This window comes from Amblyomma americanum, chromosome 4 (assembly GCF_052857255.1).
Source record: "Amblyomma americanum isolate KBUSLIRL-KWMA chromosome 4, ASM5285725v1, whole genome shotgun sequence".
NCBI classification, from domain to species: Eukaryota; Metazoa; Arthropoda; class Arachnida; order Ixodida; family Ixodidae; genus Amblyomma; species Amblyomma americanum.
Window position 1 is genome coordinate 67,819,815 of NC_135500.1, and position 22,010 is coordinate 67,841,824.

The 22,010-nt window shown below is 52.3% G+C and overlaps 2 protein-coding genes and 1 pseudogene across 3 annotated transcripts in view; 2 read left to right on the forward strand and 1 right to left on the reverse strand.

The window, feature by feature from the left end:
• LOC144128023 (uncharacterized) overlaps window positions 1-22,010 on the reverse strand; it is a 185,909-nt gene that overhangs the window by 90,787 nt on the left and 73,112 nt on the right. The window lies entirely within an intron of this gene.
• Window positions 3,045-8,627, forward strand: LOC144127663 (uncharacterized; annotated as a pseudogene).
• LOC144128022 (uncharacterized) lies at window positions 18,583-20,993 on the forward strand. Its single transcript, XM_077661074.1, has 4 exons — window positions 18,583-19,444; window positions 20,047-20,224; window positions 20,369-20,487; window positions 20,565-20,993. Exons 1-4 carry the CDS (start codon window positions 19,178-19,180, stop codon window positions 20,883-20,885), a joined length of 885 nt encoding a protein of 294 aa, XP_077517200.1. The 5' UTR covers window positions 18,583-19,177; the 3' UTR covers window positions 20,886-20,993.

The following is a 22,010-nucleotide window of genomic DNA, read 5'->3' on the forward strand; positions in this document are numbered from 1 at the left end:
GCCTGCCATCAACACATTGCTAAAAAACTATGCAGCTGCTAGAAATGATGTCCTCACCAGAAAGCAGGTGCATGCTAAACAGAGAAAACTGATGACCCTCAAATGAATTTCAAAACAACCACTGTAATGCTAGGCAACTGGCTTTCACATTGGTTGTATGTTGGGTTATGTTTGCATGGGGCAGAATACAAAAGTAAAGCATATGGCTTGCACATCGTTATATGTTGCGCATGTTTGTAATAAAATGTCAAGTTGTTTGCTCATTAGATGTGACTCATTGCGAGTGACCATGGAAATAAACGTGTCATTTAACACCACCAACTGTCTTTTCATGTCATAATTGTGTATTTCTGTGCTGTATTTCTACTGATTTGTAAGCAGCCAGAAAAACTTCCACTTCCATGCATTTTCACCCCTTAGTATCAGTGGTTTATTAATTGCCCATCATTGGAAAGCTGTAATCAGCACCTCTAATTGTCACACAACTTGCTTCAAGTGCAAGCGACCCGCGTATGCTCGCGGGTCAGCGGCGGAGTTGGGCGTGTACAGGCAGAGCAGGGCCTGGTGTGGTGACGTCACGGGGCGAGTGGGGAGGCCTTCTCCCTAGTCTAGGTGGCTTTGGTTGCATTCGCCATTTTGCGTTTGTCCTGCGTCTGTGCGTGTCAGCTGTGCTCTCGTGCTGGTTCGTTTGACTTGTTTTGGAGGTGCTAGGCCTGCCGTCGGCGTGTAGTCGTGCGTCTCCGCTTGTAACTGCGTCGTCGGTTGGTCATGATGAGTTCTGCTAGTTCTACTGCCAGAAAACGAAAAGTTTTGTCTTTCGAAGACAAACTTGCAATTTTAAATGCAGTCGCCGCGGGCGAGAAGAAGAAGGACATTGCCGCCCGTTTCAGCATTCCAGCGAGCACCCTATCAACGATTTTGAGTGCGGAACACAACATCAGAATTGCAGTGGAGTCGGGAACAAGCTCGAAGAAAAAAAGCCTGAAGACGTCGACATATGCTGATGTGGACAAGGCAGTGTTCACGTGGTTTTTGGACACGCGAGCCAGAAATGTGCCCATTAGTGGCGCGATTTTGCAACAGAAGGCAAAGGACTTTGCGTGTATCTTGGGCCATGACGATTTCAAGGCAAGCAACGGGGGGCTGCAGGGATTCAAGAGCCGACACGGTGTCGTCGGGAGAGTAATCAGCGGCGAATCTGCCTCCGCAGACAGCGATGCTGCTGCTTCATGGGTGGCTGACAAGCTGCCTGGAATACTGAGTCGCTTCGAGGCGGCCGATGTCTACAATGCCGACGAGACAGCTCTATTTTATCAAATGCTTCCGGGCCGCACGCTAGCACTAAAAGGCGATGACTGCCGCGGCGGAAAGCAGAGCAAGCTCCGCATAACGATTCTGCTGTGCGCCAACCTCGACGGCACAGACAAGCGAGTCCCGCTGGTTGTCGGCAAAAGTGCCCGTCCCAGGTGTTTTAAGGGAACGAAGCGTATGCCCGTCAAGTATGTGGCGAACTCCAAGGCGTGGATGACTCGGCCAATATTTTCAGAATGGTTAACGGAATTTAACCAGGACGTCAAGCGGCAAGGCCGTCAAGTTTGCCTACTGCTGGATAATTGCTCGGCGCACCACGTCGAAGGCCTGCAGCTCTCGAACATCGAACTGCACTACTTCCCGGCCAACTGCACGTCCCTAATACAACCCCTTGACAAAGGGGTCATTAACAGTTTTAAATGCTGTTACCGACGCCGACTAATCCAGAAGATTCTTCTCGACATCCGGCTGGAACAGGAGATGAAGATTGATATTTATCAAGCAGTCGAGATGCTTGCTGCCTCCTGGCAAGAGGTCAGGGCAGAAGTTATTAGGAATTGCTTTTTAAAGGCCGGAATAGTAGCAAGAAACGCACAGGCTGGTGCCGATGACGAGGAAGACGTTTCTACTCCGTCCGATGTGGCCGAAGCGTGGAACGAGCTACGCACTAACGGTGGTGTACCCGACGACGTTGAACTGGATGACTTTTTGTTTGCCGACAACGCCGCCGTGGCTACAGAGGAAATGACTGATGCAGCACTGGCTGAAAGCGTGCAAGATGATCGTGATGATGGTGCTTGCGATGCAGATCCGTGTGACGTGCCTACTGCAAAGGAGGTGATGAACGCAATGGACGTTATGCGCCGTTTCGTCGGCTCGCGCGACGATGAAGGAGCTCTACATGATTTAGCTTCTTTGGAGCGGCGTGTCCTGCCTGCACTTGTGCCGAAGAAGCAGGCAGCAATTACGCAATTTTTCAGTGTAAAATAACGCCGCCTCTCCTCTTCTCTCAAAGCTCCTTTGGAAGCTTTTTTTTTCAACGGTCCCTCTCGGGGCCACCAATCGCGCTTCGGCAGAGCACGCAGGCACGATGATTCCCGCTGTCTCTCGCTCGAGTTCCTCTCTCTACACCAAGTCGCCTATGCGCAGACACATGGTGCAGTCGTTTCGCGCCACGCACTTCCACATGCGCGGCGACGTAAGAACAGTCGTGTCACGTCATAAAAACAATTGACGAGCCTTCACGCGAAACCTGCATGTAACGAAAACCTGCATGTAACGAAAAATCGGGAGCTTTTTTCAACTTCGTTATATCCAGGTTTAACTGTACGCGAACCACCATGCACCTACTGGCGGGTCCCCGGCGAGGACGATTCAGTTCAAAGGGACTACCCAGGAACATATTAAGTGAAAAAAGATCCACTCGAGCACTGTGGACTTTTCTGGGCTAAAGCAAATGAGCCAAAAAGAAAAGCAGGTATATCGAAACCCCCACAACAAATGGTACCCATGCCGATCGCAAGTGGTAGGCTTTGCCACACTACACATGTGGCTGGATGGAGGAGTGCGCCCATTGAGAGTTTCATGAATTTACTAAACACTGCTGAACTATCTGCAGCACCTTCGTATTCATTTTTTCAGTGCAGCACCCCCCCCCCCCCCCCCCCCCGGACCTTGCTATTTGTTTTGCAAAGGTGCTGCCCTAGTTCAGCGAGTGCAGCAGGAGTAGAGCAATGGCCACAGACATCGTGAATGCTGAGCAGACGACCATGCGTATCCGCATCACGGACGACGAAGAAGCAGATGTGAAGATTGTTAGCAATCCTGATGGATCGCTCCTCTGCGACAGCAGCAGCTATGCGTATGGTATGAGACATCAGGTGAGTAACATTGATGTCTGCCTTGTGTACGTGGGCAATGCTTGAAAAAGACGCAGTTTCGAGCACTGTTAAGTTTAAGGTATGAGGCCACTTTGAAAACTTTTCCTTCTTTAATCAATTTTCTGAATTTTATTTTATCAAATTACACATTTATTTCTGTATGATTGGCAAAAAACTGTGCTAACTAAAACCGTTCCAAAGATACAGCCAAATAACCCCCTGTGCATTTTGCTCAACAAAAACTAACACAGTTCCGGCTTCCACATACCGAAAAATATTTTCCTCTTTTGGGGGTCACACCATTTTTTGCACCATAATTTTTCAGTTCACAATCATAGTAACATTTTCTATGCATGTGTGTCCATTTCTGCTTTCATATAATACCAAAAGTGCTTGCAAGAGGGACGCATGGTTTTTTCATCACGTGAGCTGTGTACCCAGGAGCGTTCCCGCGCAAATTGAAGAACCTAAAGACAGCTTGCTCGGTGCCTCGTGTGCTTGAACGATTTAACTTCGTTGTTTACGGGCTTTACCCAGATAGGGAAGATTAGAGTGCAGAGGAGACGAAAGTGAAAGTTTTCCGGAAATAGACACACGACAGGTGAAGTGGGCGACGAACCCAACCCCACCAACATGTGTGCTTCAGCAAGTGCCTTGAAACTCAGCGATGTGGAGGACTACAATGACTGTAAATCGGATTCTACGCCAGAGGGAAACAGGGCAATTGACACATAAATAACAGAGCGACAGACGGGACAATAAGGAAGAGACACAAAAACGAGCGCAGACTATCAACTGAAAACTATCAACTTTTCAGTTGATAGTCAGCGCTCGTGTTTGTGTCTCTTCCTTGTTGTCCCGTTTGCCGTGCTGTTATTTATGTGTTATGAAATAACTGGCCTGGCTCTAATTCCACTCGAGGGTAATTGACCGTGACATTCTGTGAAAAGTTGTCATTGCTGGCATGTCCGGAGTGCTTGGCAACATCTCTGAAACTTGAGGAGCGCTCCTATGCAGGTGCGTCTTGTGTGTTGGCTACTCTGTGCGTTGCATGTGGCTATGAGAACCATTTCTCCTCATCAAAAAAGTCAGGGCATTCAGTGGAGAACAACGTTCGACTTATATATGCAATGCGACAGCTAAGAAATGGGCATGCGGGTGGTGCGAAAACATTTTGCAAAGTAATGAATATGCCTCCACCCCCGTGGCATTCCAATTATGGTAAAATACCTTTGAAGGTGTCTGACGCTGCAAAAGAGGTTGCATCGAAGTCAATGATTGATGCAGCAGCTGAAGTGCAGAAGAGGGCTGTCAACAGTAATCAGTGAGGAGTGTCAGGGGATGGCGCATGGCAACAACGTGGCCATGCTTCATTGAACAGCTGCGTTTCTTTGATATCTGTGGATACAGGAAAAATAATTGATGTGGAAGCTTTGTCCAGCACATTTAAGTCATGCAAGACAAAGAGCAAACTGAGTCCCACAAGCAGCGAATTCCTCAAATGGAAGGCGAACCACACAACTTGTCATGCCAAGCACACAGGCACTGCCGGTGGTATGCAGTCAGTTGGACTTTACCGCATGTTTGAGAGGTCAGAAACGACGCGAGGTTTTGAATTATGCGCACTACTATGGAGATGGAGACTCGAAGAGCTACTCGAGAGTGAAGGATATTTCTGAACCAAACAGCGTGAAAAAATTTGAATGCATTGGCCATGCCCAAAAACAGGTTGACCGCCGGCTAAGAAAGCTGAAGAAGACAGTGCGTGGATTAGGTGGCAAAGAAAATTGACCGATGGGCTCACTAATCGCCTTCAAAATTACTGTGGCATTGCCATCAGAGCCAACGTCGGAAGTTTGAAGGAATGAAACAGGCAACGCTACCTAGTTTGTTCCACTGCAGTTCCACAGACGACAATCAAGCTTTTCGCAAAGCGCCTGCGGCATCGCAGACAATTCAGACTCCGAACACAGTGTGAGCGGGTGGAGACCGTGGCAAATCCACACTGCCAGCCCCACAACCAGGAGGCGAGCGGACAATCGCTGCTGAGAGAGAGCGCAGAGAGAAGGTTGCCGCGGTAAAAAACTGCTCTGCCGTGCAGGGAAGGTCAGCACACCCATTGTTGTCGGAAGTGAACGTGTAGGAGAGGGAGAAGGAAAGGTTGTCATCGCTCCTCTACGAATACAACACGACATTCACTGACTGCCCTGGCCTCACTACCCTAGTCAGGCACAGAATAGACACGGGTGATGCACTGACTTGGAAGTGCAATCCTAGACCAATTAGATTGACTAAAAGAAAAGAACAGGACAGCGCCTTAGATGAACTTATCGACACTGCCGTTGTTGAGAGGTCTAATAGCCTTTGGGGCTTCCCGGTAGTCTTAGTTCCAAAGAAAGTCGATACGTATCGACTTCACACGTGGACTACCGCAGACTAAATGAGGTTACCAGAAATGATGCTTACCCTCTACCAACCATTTCTTCCCTAGTGTCCAACCTAGGTGGGGCGAAGTACTTTACAACGCTCGATGCTAACCGCGGATACTTTCAGGTTGAAATGAATGAGCGTGATACGGAGAAAACTGCTTTCACTTGTCACAGAAGCCTTTTCCAATTCAAGAGAATGTCTTTTGGCCTGGTAGAAGCACCCGCTACTTATCAGCGCCTAATGGACAGTGTTCTGGGAGATGTGAAGTGGCAACATGCACTCGCGCACCTGGACGACATCGTCGTGCACTCGAAAACGTTCGAGGAACACCTGCGCAACTTGAAGAACGCCCTAGAGACACTGAGGTCCGCAGGAATCACTTTGAACCCAAAAAAGGCACAGGTCACCGCGACCCGAATAACACTGTTGGGGTTCACGATTCTGCCACATTCTGCTGTGAGAGGATAAGCTTGATGCTTTGCTTAAGTTTCTGTCGCTCACAGATCTAGCCGGTCTCAGACGCTTCCTGGGAATGGCGAACTTTTATTCCCAGTTCATCCCAGATTGCGCACCGCTGCAGGCGCATTTGACAAAGGTGTTGAAGAAAGGCGAGCATTGGAGTTGGGGTCACGAGCAAGAGGATGCACTGCGCAACCTCACCAAAGTGCTCCCTGACATGGCTGAGTTGCAGCTACCCGACCTAAACAGGGAGTTTGTGATTCAAACCGACGCAAGCGACCTGGGCTTAGGAGCAGTGTTGCTTCAGAAGCATGAAGGCGTTCTCTGCCCGGTAGCAATCACGAGCCGTTCGTTGACGCCGGCAGAGAGAAACTACTCGGTGACAGGGAAGGAATGTCTCGCGATAGTTTCTGCTCTGCGAAAGTTGACCTAGTGCGTCGATGAGGTGGCATTTGTGATCGAGACGGATCACATGGGTCTCACCTGGCTAAGATGACTCAGCAAGGCTAGCAGCCGCCCAGCGCGTTGGTCCCTGTTGTTGCAGCGTTACGACTTCACCGTGCGCTACCGCAAAGGGAAAAACAACGCTATGGCTGACGCATTCTCACGACTGACCGCCCGACAACCGGAGAGAGTGAGGGACAGACCTGAGCCGTAGCCCATATAAGGGACGTGGAACAACCGTTGACACAGGGCATGAGCGTGAACCACGTGGACTACGCGAGTTATGTGGGGATCGCGTTGAGCAGAAAGGAGCTGCTGGAAGCTCAGTAGAAGGATCCGTTTTGTCGAAAGGTGTTTGACGGGCTCCGGGAGCAGGGCAGCAAGGCCGCCGTGCACATGGCAACAGCTGGTTTTGCTGTCAGTGCGGAGCGCTTGTAAGCAGCTAGTAGTGCTCCGAGCGCAATGGATTCGTATCTGCTGTATTCCAACGGCGTCCTGCTGAGGTATATCCCCTGCTAGAACGTCGACAAAAACAAGGCGTTCAAGGTGGTGACACCGCAAGCATTCAGAGCAGCACTGTTACGCTACTTTAACGACTCGTGCATCGTTGGGAATGCAAGCGGCCCCAAGACTTACACTAAGCTGTGTCGCTTCGCTACCTGGCCTGGCATGAAAAGGGACGTAATACGCTATGCATGCCTGTGCCATGTGTGCCAAAGCGTGAAGCCCCGAGGCGGACGACTGCCCGGCCTCATGCACCTGATTACCAGCCAGACTCCCCAGCAGATCGCAGTGTGTGACATCATGGGACCGTATCCTACGACACCGAGCAAGAACAAGTTCTTGCTGGTGGTCACGAATCACTTCAGCAAGTGGGTTGAACTTTTCCCCCTTTAGAAAGCTGACGGCACAGTGATCATGGGCAAGCTGATGAACGTATTCACCAGGTTCGGTTTCCCAGAGAAGCTGATAACAAACAACGCGTCCTACTTCACTGGGTATGCGCCGTCTGCCCTCAATCTGGGTAGAAAGCTGTGCAGCCTACAGCGAGGGTGCTAGCTGGCAGGCAGTCTTGTTGGATGCATGGGCTCAGGGCAATCAGTGTCACGTAAGACTGACTTGCGTCAACCCTCATGACTCTCGTGAGGGTCGAACAGCTATGTAGCATAAGCTGCGGTAATTGGTTACATCTGTGTCTACCTTTTCCCCGACGCAGCTGGAGAAGCAGGCACAGCTCAAACACCGGCGTTCACCCTCAGCTGGCGGCCAAAGCCCCCATCAACACTCGCTGCATCGCCGCCACCAGGCAAACACCCCACCGGGCCCTAAGTGTGTTGGCCAGCGACACTTGGGCCTCCCCTTCAGGCAGTCGCCGCACCGCTGCCAGGTTACCACCACAACCCTGGGCACCCCGCCTACTCGCTCGCCACTCGGCCACTGCCCGTCGTCGACTCCGCCGGCCCAAGGCCTGGAGTCACCAGTAGAGCAAGCCCCTCGTTAGCCTCCCCAGGATGTAGCAACGTGGACTTACCAAGCAGGTATGGACGCGCCGGTGGGCTGTTTCGTGGCGGCCATGGAAGCGGCAGGAAAGGGCAAAGAGGTGCACGCCCCCGCCAGGCTGTTCAACATCTCCTGAGGGCGTACCGTCGCCGACGCGGACCAGCAGGCCGAGGGCGCATCCCTGCCCCTGCCCTCGGGAGCCCTGCTGTGCCTGTGTGGGGCCGTGCTGCTCCACGAAAAGACCCACAAACCCACAAGGTGGGGGCCCTGCACGACCGAAGGACGTGGGAGGCCACGACCCAGAACGAACATCGGGCGGCGGCTGTCCACAGCACTGTGCCCCGTCAGATCCTGGAGCGGGCAGGCCGCGAGGCAGAGTTCGCGGAGTGGCTGCTACAGGTTAGTGACTGCCACGCCGGCAGCCCCCCTGCTTTGAGCCCTGGCCTGCAATCCTCGGCCGCGGCAGCTCCTCCGTTTTCGGCAGTGGCACCTCCTGCCCCGAATGACGAGGTCCCGGACCCCAAGCTGACGGCCCCCACGCTGGTGGCCGCGGAACCGCCGGTGCCCGACAAAGCAGCAGAGCCCATCCCCCGGAAGAGCTAGACATGTACCTGGACCTTTAGGTCCATGGAAAGCTAGTAAAGTCGTTTTGTGCCTGTTTCTGTGTTCGGCAGGCTTCTTAAGGAGGGGAGGATATGGGATGAACCGGTATCCCAACTCGTGCCCCGCGCCAGCGGCGATCGTGACTTCCACGCGCGCGCGCTGCCAGGAATGTGGGGAGAAGGCACCCCTGCGACTCTGCTCATTTTCACCCCAGCACTGACGCGACGTAACGGCAGCGCGCTGCCTTCTGCGGTGAGGATTGCATGCCTGAGCATGTCGGCTACGATGTGCTCCTAGGGAGGCAATGACCGAGAGGATAAAAGGAGGAACTCGCAGCAGGGAACCACTCTCTCACTGCCGGCCCTGACTTGACTGGCCCGAGGAACCCCTTTGCTACCCGCTGGCCCCTGAACCCAACGCCGGTCGACATCAACGACTTGGTGAGCTACTGAACATCTATTTTTTTTCGGATAGAACATTCTTACGCACTATGCTTTAGGATATTAAATGCGTTAGGATAATAAACTATTTCCTAGCGTGCCCTGCCGTTGCCTATTTTGTCCGGACCTGTCGTGGCTGCGAGTCTGCGCCACAGGTTGGGGAAACGTGTCGCGTACGAATAACGCCTACGTGTACCTGCCACGGAAGGCCGGCTGGACACAGAGTGACCTCATAATGGATAACCACGTACCCACAGCACGCCGTTGCCGTGTCATGTGTGCATTAAACGTCCTCGTTAAAACCAAACTTATTCTAATGAGCTGTGCGGCAACTTCCTGCGTGCTCAAAGTGTCATTGATCTGAACTGATGTCAGCGTTAGCTGATTGCCATTAGTGACCGAAAGATTTGATATGGCAGAAGGCTGACACAGATGCCCCTTATAACAGGTAGTGACTTGCACTGGTACAGCCATCTCATGTTGTCCACAGCTAGGCCGGGAATTCAGATAGCGGCTTTGCTCTTTCCCGCATACCGATTTTGGGAACAAGTGCTCACATCAACAACGCAGTATGCTCCACAAAGCCATAAAAGCGCCCGCAGCGCAGCTGCCCAAGCGGCTTGGGTTATGGGCTCAGTGGACGGGTTCGAAACCCCCAGCAACCGACTGCTGTGTCTCCCACAAAGCAGGTGGTAGCAATATAAACACTTGCCTCGTAGGCCTTGAAAAAAAAAAAAAAAGAACCCCGTTCCTGTCCATGCTGGTTGGGGTTCACTTCTCTCCATGCTCTTGGTGCAGTCAGTTGTTGCTGCTCGCTTGCCAGTGCGTTTCCTCGCCTAAGTCCGCGCGCGCCACTCAGCCGATCGACCTCCTTGCTTGGCGGCCCTCTCCGCCCCGGAAGAGAGGGTGAGCACTCCCCTCTGCCTAGGCACCATCCTACTGGCTGCCACACCAGCTTCTCCCTGCGTATCAAGCGTGGCCCCAAATCCCCAGAAAAACCAGCTATGTCAGTTGACCATCAGCCATCGAACAGAGCGCCAGTGCCCGGGCACTCCCTGTGCCTTCGCGGGGCACCCGCTGCCAGCAGCGTGGCCACGCATCCCCTGCAGCCATGGAGGCTCCTACAAGCCAGGACCAAGCTGCTCCTGCGACCATCAGTACCTCCCGTCACAGCTCCAGTGTGGGTTGTGACCCACATGTTCCTGCGGCACCTGGAGGCCAGTGTCCAGCTCTTCCTGCAGGAACACCAGCAAGGATGCCGGCTGCTGGATGCGGTCTCCAAGGCACCCAGGCCCCACAGCCCCTCACCTCCTGGATCCGCCCAATGGTCCCCAGCGCTCACCAGACTGCGCTCGAGGGTGGCAGCTGCCTTCCTGAAGACCGCGAAGCCAGCCCCTGTTCCGCAGCGCGAGAAGAAGGCGAAAGGCAAGAGGGACACGAGCCCCCCTTCCTCAAAAGAGCCCCAGTCCGGCAGCCAGCTCCTTACTCCTCGGCCTCTTCAGGAGACTCCCGCCTCCCTGGAGGAGTCTTCCACCTCCTCGGAGCTACCATCTTCCCCTGTGATCATCGAGTCCCAGGACTCTGGTCCGCAGAACGCCACGGAGGAGAGCTGTGAGGTCTTTGCACACCAAGCAGGAGACCACCTAGCTGACCCCACCCTGGACCCACCCCCAAGCAGTCTCACATCTGAAGCACCCCCTCCCCCAGCAGAGGGGGACATTGAGGAGGCTTGGATTTTGAAGGAACCACGAGGGCGCCGACGTAAGCCACGCCGTCCCCTTTCCCCCTGAGGCAGTGAACAACCTGGTAGGGACTGTCCTGTTCCGGCCTCGGGGAAAGAGCGACACCTTTCAGCACCGCTGCAGGTTCTAGGTTGCAGCGGAGCTGTCCACCACACCAAGTGTTGCCTCCGTGCGGGTTAACCCCTCACGGAACGTGGTGGCTGCGGATGCAGTCACCCAGGAGGCCCTGGCAGCTCTCCTTGCCATCCACTCCCTTGTTGGGATGGAGGTGCGAGCCCGACCAGCATCAGACAAGGGCGCCTCCACGGGCTTCATTCACGGAGTGCCTGCTGACCTTAGGGACGCCGAGCTGCCTTCAGCACTAGAAGCACCAGTGCCCATCTTTGGAGTCCGGCGCAGCCAGGGCACCACCCTGCAGATCAACTTTGGGGCGCCAAAGCCACCGTCCCATGTGGCCATCTACAAACTACGACTGCCAGTGCGGCTAGCCCTGCCCTGCCCCATCCAGTGCAGCCGCTGTGGCCGCCACGTTACGTGACAGCCAGCCGCACTCACCCCAGGCGCTGTCGCCGCTGCGGACGACACCACGGGACTGGTGCCTGTGACGCCTCAGCACCACGATGCACTAACTGCGGCAGAGGCCACCCGTCGGACAATCCAGCCTGCCCCCTTTGGCAGGAAGAACGACGTGTGGCTGCTGCGGGTGCAGCCGCTGCGGAACCAGTGTCAAGGAAGGCCGTCCGGTGGGACCTCCGGACGGGGCAGAAATCGTACGGCCAGGCCGTCAAGGCCACAGCGGCTGACCCACCCAGACCACATCTGCAGGACCTCCAACATGGCCCAGGACCTACCCATCCCCAGGCTGGTACTGTTCCTCTCCTCCTGAGTGGCCAGTTGGACCAGCTGACGTGGACCTTGGCGGCCACCCTCCAGGCCCTCACGCAGCTCCTGACAGCAGCCCACCAACCACCACTGGGCATGGCGCAGGCCCAGTAGCATCAGTCTACCCATCATGGCTAGCACACCGCAGATTGTTTCCAGACCGCGGGTCCTCCAGTGGAATTGCCGGGTTCCGACCCCGTCCCTCCGAGCTCCATGACCGCCTCCAGCTGGAGGAGTACGATGTACTGGCCCTCCAGGAGGTGTACCTGCAGCGGGACAAACTACACCTGCCTAGGTACATCGGTTATGGCAGCAGGTCCTCCTGCCAGCAGTCCTCCTGTCGGGCTGACCCATGCTTGGAGGACAGCCATCCACCCGGATCTTCCCAAGCAGCCATCTTCATCCGCAGGACTCTGGCCCAGGCAGAGATTTTGGTGAGTGATGCGGTTGTGGCCCCCATGGAGTTCGTCTGTGTGAGGGTCAGGCTGGGTCGAGTTGACACAGCTGTGGCAAGTGTATATGTGCGCCCCCAGACCCCTTGGGATGCCGAATCCTTGCTGCAGCTAGTCAATCTCATTGGCGGCGACTGTTTGCTCTGCGGGGACTTCGCGGCTCACCCGCGGTGGGAATCCCGCAGGGCGGACCGTCGCGGCTGGCACCTAGTTGAGGCCCTTTGCGGTACTGGGCTGCATGTTTTGAACACTGGGGTCCCCACGTTTGTCCGTCGAGGGGGCGTCCGCACATGCATAGATCTATCCATTGGGACGCCCCGATGTATTTATGGATGGCGCCGCTCGGTGGACACCTGGGGTTCGGACCACTACCCTATCACTCTGGCTCCTAAACCGGGCAAGAGAGTAGATTGTCGAAGGTGCAGACTTGTCCACTGGGACAAGTTCCGGGACCTCCTTCGCAGCTTCTCCCTGCAGGACGACATCCTGGCCCATGTTGCTAGGTGTGCTGAGGCTGCCACGATCTGCTGTGAGGTCCCCCCGGTCAGCCCGTCCCGGACCTCCACCTCCTCCAGCTGCGGGCACAACGGCACCAGGCAGAGCGGAGGGCTCTCCGCACAGATCGACCCGAGCACTAGACCTTGCACAACCAGCTCGACGCGAAGTGCCGCCGGTCTCACAATCGACGCCGCAGAGAGCCGTCGGAGGGCATCTGTGCTTCCCTGGTGGCCGCCAGGGGGAGTGCAGGGCGTGGTGCCTGTTCCGTTTGCTGCTGGAGCCTCCCATCCAGCGGGCCCCCTACCTGGCCATCACAGTGGCAGGGGGACTCACCTACCAGCAGCTGGCTGATAAGCTGGCAGAGGCCCTCCTCCCTGGGAGCCTCCTCCTGCACGGCTCTACCCAAGGCGCAACTGCATCCAGCCAGCCTGCAGACATGCTGCAGACATCACGGCCATCTGCTCCACGGTCCTCACGAGGGGGGAACTCTCTTCTGCCCTGCTGCACTCCAAGCGCCGCAGTGCCCCTGGACCAGACGGCGTCACTTATCAGATGCTGTGGTACCTGGACGACGCCATGTAGACGAGCCTGCTCCACACGTACAACGAGGTCTGGTCCACAGGCTGCCTGCCTGAGGCCTGGCGCACAGCCCTGGTGGCCCAGTCCTCAAGGCGGGCAAGCCACCTGCTGACCTGCTGTCGTACAGGCCAGTGTCTCTGACCTCGGCCCCAGGGAAGCTCATGGAGTCCATGGTCTTGGGGAGGCTGGAGTGGATCGCTGGGGCCACAGGCTTCCTGCCCGAGCAGCAGTCAGGGTTCCGGAGGCACCGTTGTACTGCTGATCCCATAGCAGATATCGTGTCCAGCCTCGAGGATGTACGTCACTCCCGCCAAGTCATCTGCCTCACACTCCTGGAAGTGAAGGGGGCATATGACAATGTCTCCCATGAGGCGATCGTCGAGGCCGTGGACTGCCTTGGTGTCACCGGCAACCTCCGGGGGTACATCCGGAGTTTCCTGCAGGACCGCACGAGCTGTGTTCCGGCTGGAGCCGCTACCAGTGCCCCCCAGGCCCTCACCAGAGAGGTTCTCCAGGGCAGCGTGCTGAGCCCCATGCTCTTCAACTTGGCGATGGCCCAGCTGCCTTCCAGATGGCCTGAAACTTCCCGTCCGCATTGCCATCTATGCTGACGACATTGCTCTTTGGTGCAGCGGGCCACGGCGCCAGAGGGTTCAGGTCATCAGGAACGTACAGCGGGCCATCACCAGGGTCAGCTCCTACCTGGAACGGGTTCTCCTGCAGCTCTCCCCCATCAAGTCCGAGGCCATGCTGCTCAACATCCGGCCAGGAGCACGCCCGGGGAAGACCTGCCTCAGCGTCGCAGGACGGGAGCTCCCATGGCAGCATTCCTGCCACTACCTGGGCCTCCTGATTGACCGCCACCTCACCTGCCGGCCAGCTGTCAAGGCATTCTGCAGACAGGCAACCAGGGTCCGTGGCGCCATCCGGAGTCTCCTGGCTGGAGGCACCGGCATGACCCCACAAATGGGGCTCCGGTTCTTCCAGGCCATGGCAGGGGCTCAGTTCCTGTATGCCCTCCCGCTGGTCCAGATTACCATACACCAGCAGCTGGCTATCAAGCGCTCCCAGAGGGCTGCAGTCCGTCTGTGCCTGGGACTTCCCCGTGGCTCCCAGGTCCCGGCCACACTTGCAGAGGCCGGCGTGTGGCCCAAGGTGCTGCAGGCCCAGCGGACGGCACTCCGCCATGTTGAGCGTCTGCACCTCGCCCCGGACGGACGTCCCCTCCTGGAGCGCCTCCTCGGCCATCCTCATTCGCGAATTAGGAAGGTTGCCCAGGACCTCGAGCAGCTGGTGGGAGGGCAGCCAGAGCACCTTCCTCCCCCTCCACGACCAGACCTGGGCCATCTGTTCCGGGTGCTCATGCCACCACGTGGTGCCAAGCCGAAGCGCCTCACCCCTGCAGTTGGCCTCCGGCAGGAGGCAGCAGCGACCCTGTAGGAGGACTTGGCCGGCTGCACGCTGCTATACCCGGACGGGTCGGTCCTCATGGGTGCCTGCCTATCTGCCGCAGCTGCCTGCACTACACCTTCGTTGGGAGAAAGCTGGCAGGCCAGGCTTCCGTTCGTGGCCAGCTAGACAGAGCTGGCGGCCCTCCACCTGGCTGCTGAGATCCTGGAGTCCCATCCCACACTGCAGTCTGCGGCCATTCTGAGCGACTCCAGGGTGGCCCTCCAGCTTCTGCAAGAGCCACGGGGCCGGCTGCCCGTTGTACGCAAGCTGGCCGCCAGACTCAACAGCATCTGTTCCCGTGGCTGCTCTATCTCCCTGGCCTGGATCCCCAGCCACGTCGGAGTCCCAGGCAATGAGGCAGCAGATGCCCTGGCCAAGGCTTTCCATGGAAGCCGTACCCCCTGCTCTACTGTGGTGCCCCTGGATGTTGCCAGAACCATCACGGAGCAGCAGCTCCTAATGGAGCACCCCGACCCAAGGGTTGCCCAAGGGACGCCCCCTCAACGCCTGCCAGATAAAAGGACCACCAGACGGCAGAGGTCCCTCCTCCTCCGGCTCCGCATCGGATGTTCTTGGACCGGGGCTTGCAAAGCTTGGTATCGCAAAGCTTTTTATCACTAGACAATACTTTTTGAGTATTATTTTAGCAATTTCCACATAAGTGATTTGCTATAATGGAAAAATAAAAATTTGGTCAACACGACGCAAGCCTTTTGCTAAGTAAGCAGAAGAGGCTGGAATTGTTAGTTTGATTGGGAGTTTTTAACGGCTGCACTTCAAGCAACTTTTTTTGGCTGGTTAAGAAAATGCTGTTCAACGCCGCCCCGCTGCAGTGGCTCAGTCTTTAACTCTTTCCTTACCACGGCACTAGGCGTCGATCACCGGTGATCGAAATTTTTGAGCGCGCAATTTGAAAAAACCACTGCTCCCCTGGATTTGTAGCGCCATCTAGGTGGTTGTATACAAAGTAGAGTTTCCGTTTCTGCACGATTCACGTTTTTACCACATGACGGCGATTTTTAAAGGACGCGCGGGCTCCGAGGTTGACGCGCACTTGAGCGGAGCCATGGCGTCGACATCCGGACTCGCGGCGCGTGCTCGAAAGATCGCAATTTCGCTCGATCCCGACGATCCGGCAAGTGATCTTTAGGACTCTTCGAGCACAGATGACTCGGACATCGATGTTGCATCGTCAGAGTTCAGCTCAGATGAGGAAAACGCAGCTGATCAGCCGGGAACATCAGCTGTTACCCGCAGGTAATGGTTTCGGATTTGCCGTCCCCTTTGTTTATGGGTACCTAGAGTCGGTTCAATTGCCCTCTTGGTGTCCAAACTATTATTTTCTTTGTTTATAGAGTGTCCACTTCATTTGGGCAAGACGTGCTTCCACCAGGTCAAAAAAGCGTGGAGTTTTGACAACAGACAGATCCGGGCATTGACCTCGGGATGGCGCTCCGTAGCGGTCCGAAGCAGCTATCGCGAGCGCTCGATTTTTTTCGCCTTTTCTTTACGGCGGATGTCATTCTTGCTATTTGTAGAAATACCAACAAGTATGCATGGATGCACATCCTCGAGAAACCTACCTACAGCGAGAAGGACGGTTCGTGGAAAGAAGTAACCCCAGCAGAAATGATGAAGTTCATCGCCTTACTATTGTATATAGGAATACTGTAACTTCTGCAGCTACATTTGTATTGGAGTACATCAAAATTGTTTTCCGGGCTTCTCCCTCCAAACATTATGTCAAGGCGACGTTTCACCGTGCTCCTGGCCATGCTGCATATTTCTGACCCGGAAACTAACGGCGCTGGCGCACAAAAACTCGACAAGGTGTCCTGGCTTCTTCAGCACATCAATGACTGCTCTGCGTCATTGTTCCAGCCGTATTGCGAAATTTCAGTGGACGAAAGGATGGTGAAATCCAAAGTGCCCTCTGGAATTCGGCAGTACATTAGAGATAAGGTTGTGAAATGGGGCTACAAATTATGGGTTCTTGCGGACCCGAAAACCGGCTACACCATCCAGTTTATAGTGTATACAGGGAAGCGTGAGAAACCTAGTGCCAATGGGCTAGCCTTTGATGTGGTAACGAAGCTTTGCGACAAGTACCTTCATCGTGGGTACATTATCTATATGGACAATTTCTATACTTCGACCTCTCTTCTTGTGCACCTCTTGGAACGCAAGACACTAGCCTGCGGCACAACAAGAAAAGATCGCAAGGGATTCCCCACAGAACTGAAAGGCGTCACTTGGGAGAAGAAAGCTAAAAGAGGAGACATCCGCTGGCTGAGAGACAAGGGGGTCTTGTATCTTCAATGGAAAGATCGGAGTGTTGTGCATATGGTTAGCACTGCACACACAGCTAACTCGTACGTGCTTGCCAAACGAAGAGAAAAGGAGGACGGGAAGTGGCATCAAATCGCCATAAAAAAGCCACAGCTCATTGACGAATATAACGCCGGAATGCTTGGAGTCGACAAATCGGACCAGCTGATTGCCACGTACAATGTTTTGAGGAAATGCGTCCGATGGTGGAAAACGTTATTCTTCCATTGCATCGATATCGCAGCTGTGAACAGCTATATTATTTTTCAAGCATATCGCACGCAGCATCCCCAAGCATCCGAGCTTTCTAGGCCTTCTCGATTTGACCAGCTGGCCTTCAGGACAGAGCTGATTGGACAGCTCCTAGAATTAGAGGACACTGCACCAGTTTCTGTCCCTCCCTCGCCAGCTGCACCATGCACAGGTGTACAGCACATGCCTGAAAGGACGTCCGCAGGAACTGTAGAAAGTGTTACGAGGAAAAGAAAGTTGAACACAAGACGAATGTGTTCTGTCGCACATGCAATGTGCATTTGTGCTTCACCACGAGAAACTGTTTCGGTGACTGGCACACCAATCTGGTCGAATGAAACATTTATGGCTCCAAAAGTTATCGAGCTATGACTTTCAATTTTGCTGTGATATTCTCCTATGGAGTGTTAACTATTTTCTGTTTGTCATAAGCTTTGTAGAATTTTTTGCACTGAAAATTTATGTTACACGTAAGAAATGTTTGCGGTGAATTTCATTACTTGTGATTGCTAATTTTTATTGCGCATTTTGATATCACTGTTTTTCTTTCGAAATGTGCTTTTGTAATGTGCATTTATTACACGCGTTTTGGTATATAATATTGTGCTATAAGCTTGATTGGTCCAACTTACAATTTTTTTTTCAAGAAAAAGATTAAGTTGGACCAATCAAGAACTGGAATATTTCACTATGCGTCATGTAAATTTTTCTAACTCAAAGAGTACTTAGTTTATGGGTATAATTTTTTAAAGAAATGTAGCCTATTAAAATACCCGCAATTTGTATATTTTAGAATTTCTCTAAACAAAATTTTTGCCAGAGATATTACTCTGTACTCAAATCTTTTGAGGATTTGTTTTTTTTGTTCAATAAGTTTTTTTCATGGAAGTAATTTTTTTGCTTTTAAAATAAATGCTATTTGAAAGCGCATTCATTTACCTTCACTTTTATGTATTGCATGACACTGTAAACTTAGTAGCTGTTGCACAAAAAATTCCTAAATTAACCATACAAAAAACAGACGATTTCCCCGTGGTAAGGAAAGAGTTAAGGTACTAAACTGGAATACCAGGGTTCGAACCCACCTGCAGCGGCAACGTTTCGATGGAGGCAAAACGCAAAATGAGGCTATGTGCTGTGCGATGTCTGGCATGTTTGCTAACTTGTGTGCTTCTTGTTTTCTTGAGAGATCTGTACCGAATGCAAGATGCTTGGAAAATCTTTGCAGACTATAAAGTCACGTGTAAATGCCTTTGTGCGCATGTCTACTGAAGAAGCCCTTGCGCCTCGACTCAAGTTGCTTAAGCAGAAGACAGGGGCCAGATTCCACTTCGGTTCCGTCTCCGAACCGTTCCTTTTCAGAGTGACGTCAAAATGACGACAGCGAAGTACGTGAGGAGAAAGAAGGGGAAGCCAACGGCCAATCGACGAGCGCCCGACCTTGCGGGAGCCCGTCCCACGACTGCCTGGCTTTTTCGGGGGCCGTACACTAAAAAATAGGTTGTTTTAAAAAGAAATCAAATATCACAAATAATTGGTAACACATATTATTTAATAAGAAGTCGCAGTGCGTGCAAGAGAGTGCAGTAAAGAACTATTTCGACGTTTCTTTTGGTACATGTTTCCCTTTTCTGTCGGTAGATGGTATCGCATACGCGCGCGCGCGGTGCCATCTGTGAAACCCATATGTTTTTTCGCGCGCGTTGAAGTTTCGTCTGCCTTTTGTCCGTTTCTGACAAGACTCGCAATGGCAGAAGCAGCGACTCGCCGGCCTCTTGGCCCCCATGTTTCGCCGCGACAGCGTACTCTGCTTGTAGAGTTTATGGAGGAACACCCGTGGCTCGTGAAAGGGTCATCCGTTTTAACGCCAGAAATCACGAAAGCAAGCAAAGCGCTGTTGTGGCGGGAGCTTGCAAATATTTTAAATGCAGAGGGGCCAGCAAAGAAAACAGCGGACCAGTGGCGGCAGTACTGGAAAAAAGAAGTATATAACTCCCGCCACGACGCAGCCGTCGTGGCCGCTGAACACAGGTGAGTGCAATGATCCAGTGCACTTTTGCTTTCGCGTAACAAGCGGCTCGTTTACTCCTAGGGGTACCGGCGGCGGCCGTCTGTGCGGGCTGCGGGGCCGCATCCTCGCCCTTGTCGGGCGCTCAAGTGCAGTGGGCGTGTGTGAAGGATTTTTCGAAGAGGTATGTTCGACATGAACTGCATATTTCCTAACAGAGGGCGTAATTAGAGAAGCTATTTCAAAAGTAAATGGAGGTGGTTGCAAGTAATCGCGATCCTTAGACCAGTGACTACGTTTTATCTATTGGGTGAACTGATGGTATGCTTTCAGCGTTACTTTTCTCGGTCCCCTTTACGGCATCTGCAAAAAAAAAATCTGTTAGTTAGTAGTAATCTTCTGTTTACTGTGAATGCACCTTTGTTTGGAGTAGTAATAAACATTAGTCAGGTGCGAAATTCCCAATGGATTATCATTGAACACTGTATATATACAACACCGCACAAGCATTTTTGGGAGATTATTTATGCAGACCTACGTTGCAGGGTGATTACACAATGTCTAATTGATCCAGTTAGTTTGAGTTCGCAAAAATTGAACTGCAATCATATTAAAAATGTTGTGTTGAGTGATGTGTTACGAAAATTTATTTTGTTCTTAATCGTAGCCTCTTTGGTTTTCATTCATTTTACACTTTGCTACAATTATATATTAATTATTGAGGTTATTTAAGCAGACCGTGGAGTCAAAGTACCACTGCTCATTGTGGTGGCCTTGTACACTCAGGATAGCAGCCTGCCGCCTTCTGCACAATCCCTGGATGGGCATGCTTCAAGCCTCCAGCTCACTCCAACAACTGCTGTGCAGCCCGTCACAGCTCCTGCTGACCCAGCCACTCCACGTCTGCGACGATTTCCATCACGTGTTTCTGTTGGAGATCGACCCGGAACGAGTGGCTTGTCACGTAAGTTCAGCAATGCACACGATTCGTCACCAGTGATATCAAGCTTCCCTACTGCATGTCATTGTATATACTGTTATCTTATGTTCAGTTCTATACTGTATAGGTGAAGCGCTGCAACAATGTCTTTTCTGTGGGTATCCTCAGGGACAAGCCAGCAGCAGGAGCGGTGCACACCATCACGCAGGCCAGCTGCTGAAGATTTCCTGCCAGAAATTGTTGCTGGCTACCAAAAGTCATTAGACGTGGCAGCTGAAATCAAATCTGTATGTACATATACTATTTGCTGCATGGTTGTTAGCAAGGAAGAGTAATATAACAGTCAGTGCTATTCTGGAAACAGGAACTGCAGCAGCTTAAAGACGAGGTGGGTGCTGTTGCGACAAGCTTCCAGCGAGAGGCAGAGACGATGCTGGGCCAATCAGCTACCCTGAATCGCCTGGCTGCTGCTACAGAGGCACTGGCTGACTCGCAAGCACGCCAGGCCACAGCACTGGAGCGGATGGCAGCCATTCAAGAGAACGGACTGGCCAACGAATCTGCAAACCAGGCTCGTATTGTTGCTGCTGTGGAGCGGCTGGCAATTACAGGGCAGTTCATTCTGCAGCAAGTTCAGTGGCTGTCCACCGTCACCCCTATCAGTGGGGAACCTCCAGCTAAATAGCGTCATGGTTTTTGTATTTTATTCCACTTCTGTCAATTTGAGTTCTAAAGGTTCTTTTTAAATGTTACTATTGCCATCCTACTTATTATGCTATTCCAGACAACTGAAGTTTTGTGTGTACACAAGTGTCTTTCAATTTTATTCATTTTGGTTTACATCTTTTTATTTTGCTATATTATCCAAACCAGCTACTCCAGACAATTGTTTCATTTTGTGTGTAGGCAAGAATATTTGCTTTTCATTCATTTCTGTTCGCATCACTTTATGTTATATTACCCAAAACAGCCACGATTACTTTGTGTACATTTCTTGTTACTACCGTTATTTTACATTGTTAATCCTGTCAGCTGTGATAGTCTCTGGGCAGTGTGCAACCAATAATAAGTGCAATTTGTTATTTTAGCTCACTATATCATTTTCTTTCACAGGGTTATCCTATCTCAGCCAAATACTTTGTGATATTATGGCATTGTTAATCCTGTCAGCTGTGATAGTTTCTGGGCAGTGTGCAACCAATAATAAGTGCAATTTTGTTATTTTAGCTCACTATATCATTTTCTTTCACAGGGTTATCCTATCTCAGCCAAATACTTTGTGATGTTATGGCATTGTTTATCCTGTCAGCTGTGATAGTCTCTGGGCAGTGTGCAACCAATAATAACTGCAATTTGTTATTTTAGCTCACTATATCATTTTCTTTCACAGGGTTATCCTATCTCAGCCAAATACTCTGTGATGTTATGACATTGTTTATCCTGTCAGCTGTGATAGTCTCTGGGCAGTGTGCAACCAATAATAACTGCAATTTGTTATTTTAGCTCACTATATCATTTTCTTTCACAGGGTTATCCTATCTCAGCCAAATACTCTGTGATGTTATGGCACTGTTTATCCTGTCAGCTGTGATAGTCTCTGGGCAGTGTGCAACCAATAATAAGTGCAATTTGTTATTTTAGCTCACTATATCATTTTCTTTCACAGGGTTATCCTATCTCAGCCAAATACTTTGTGATGTTATGGCATTGTTTATCCTGTCAGCTGTGATAGTCTCTGGGCAGTGTGCAACCAATAATAAGTGCAATTTGTTATTTTAGCTCACTATATCATTTTCTTTCACAGGGTTAT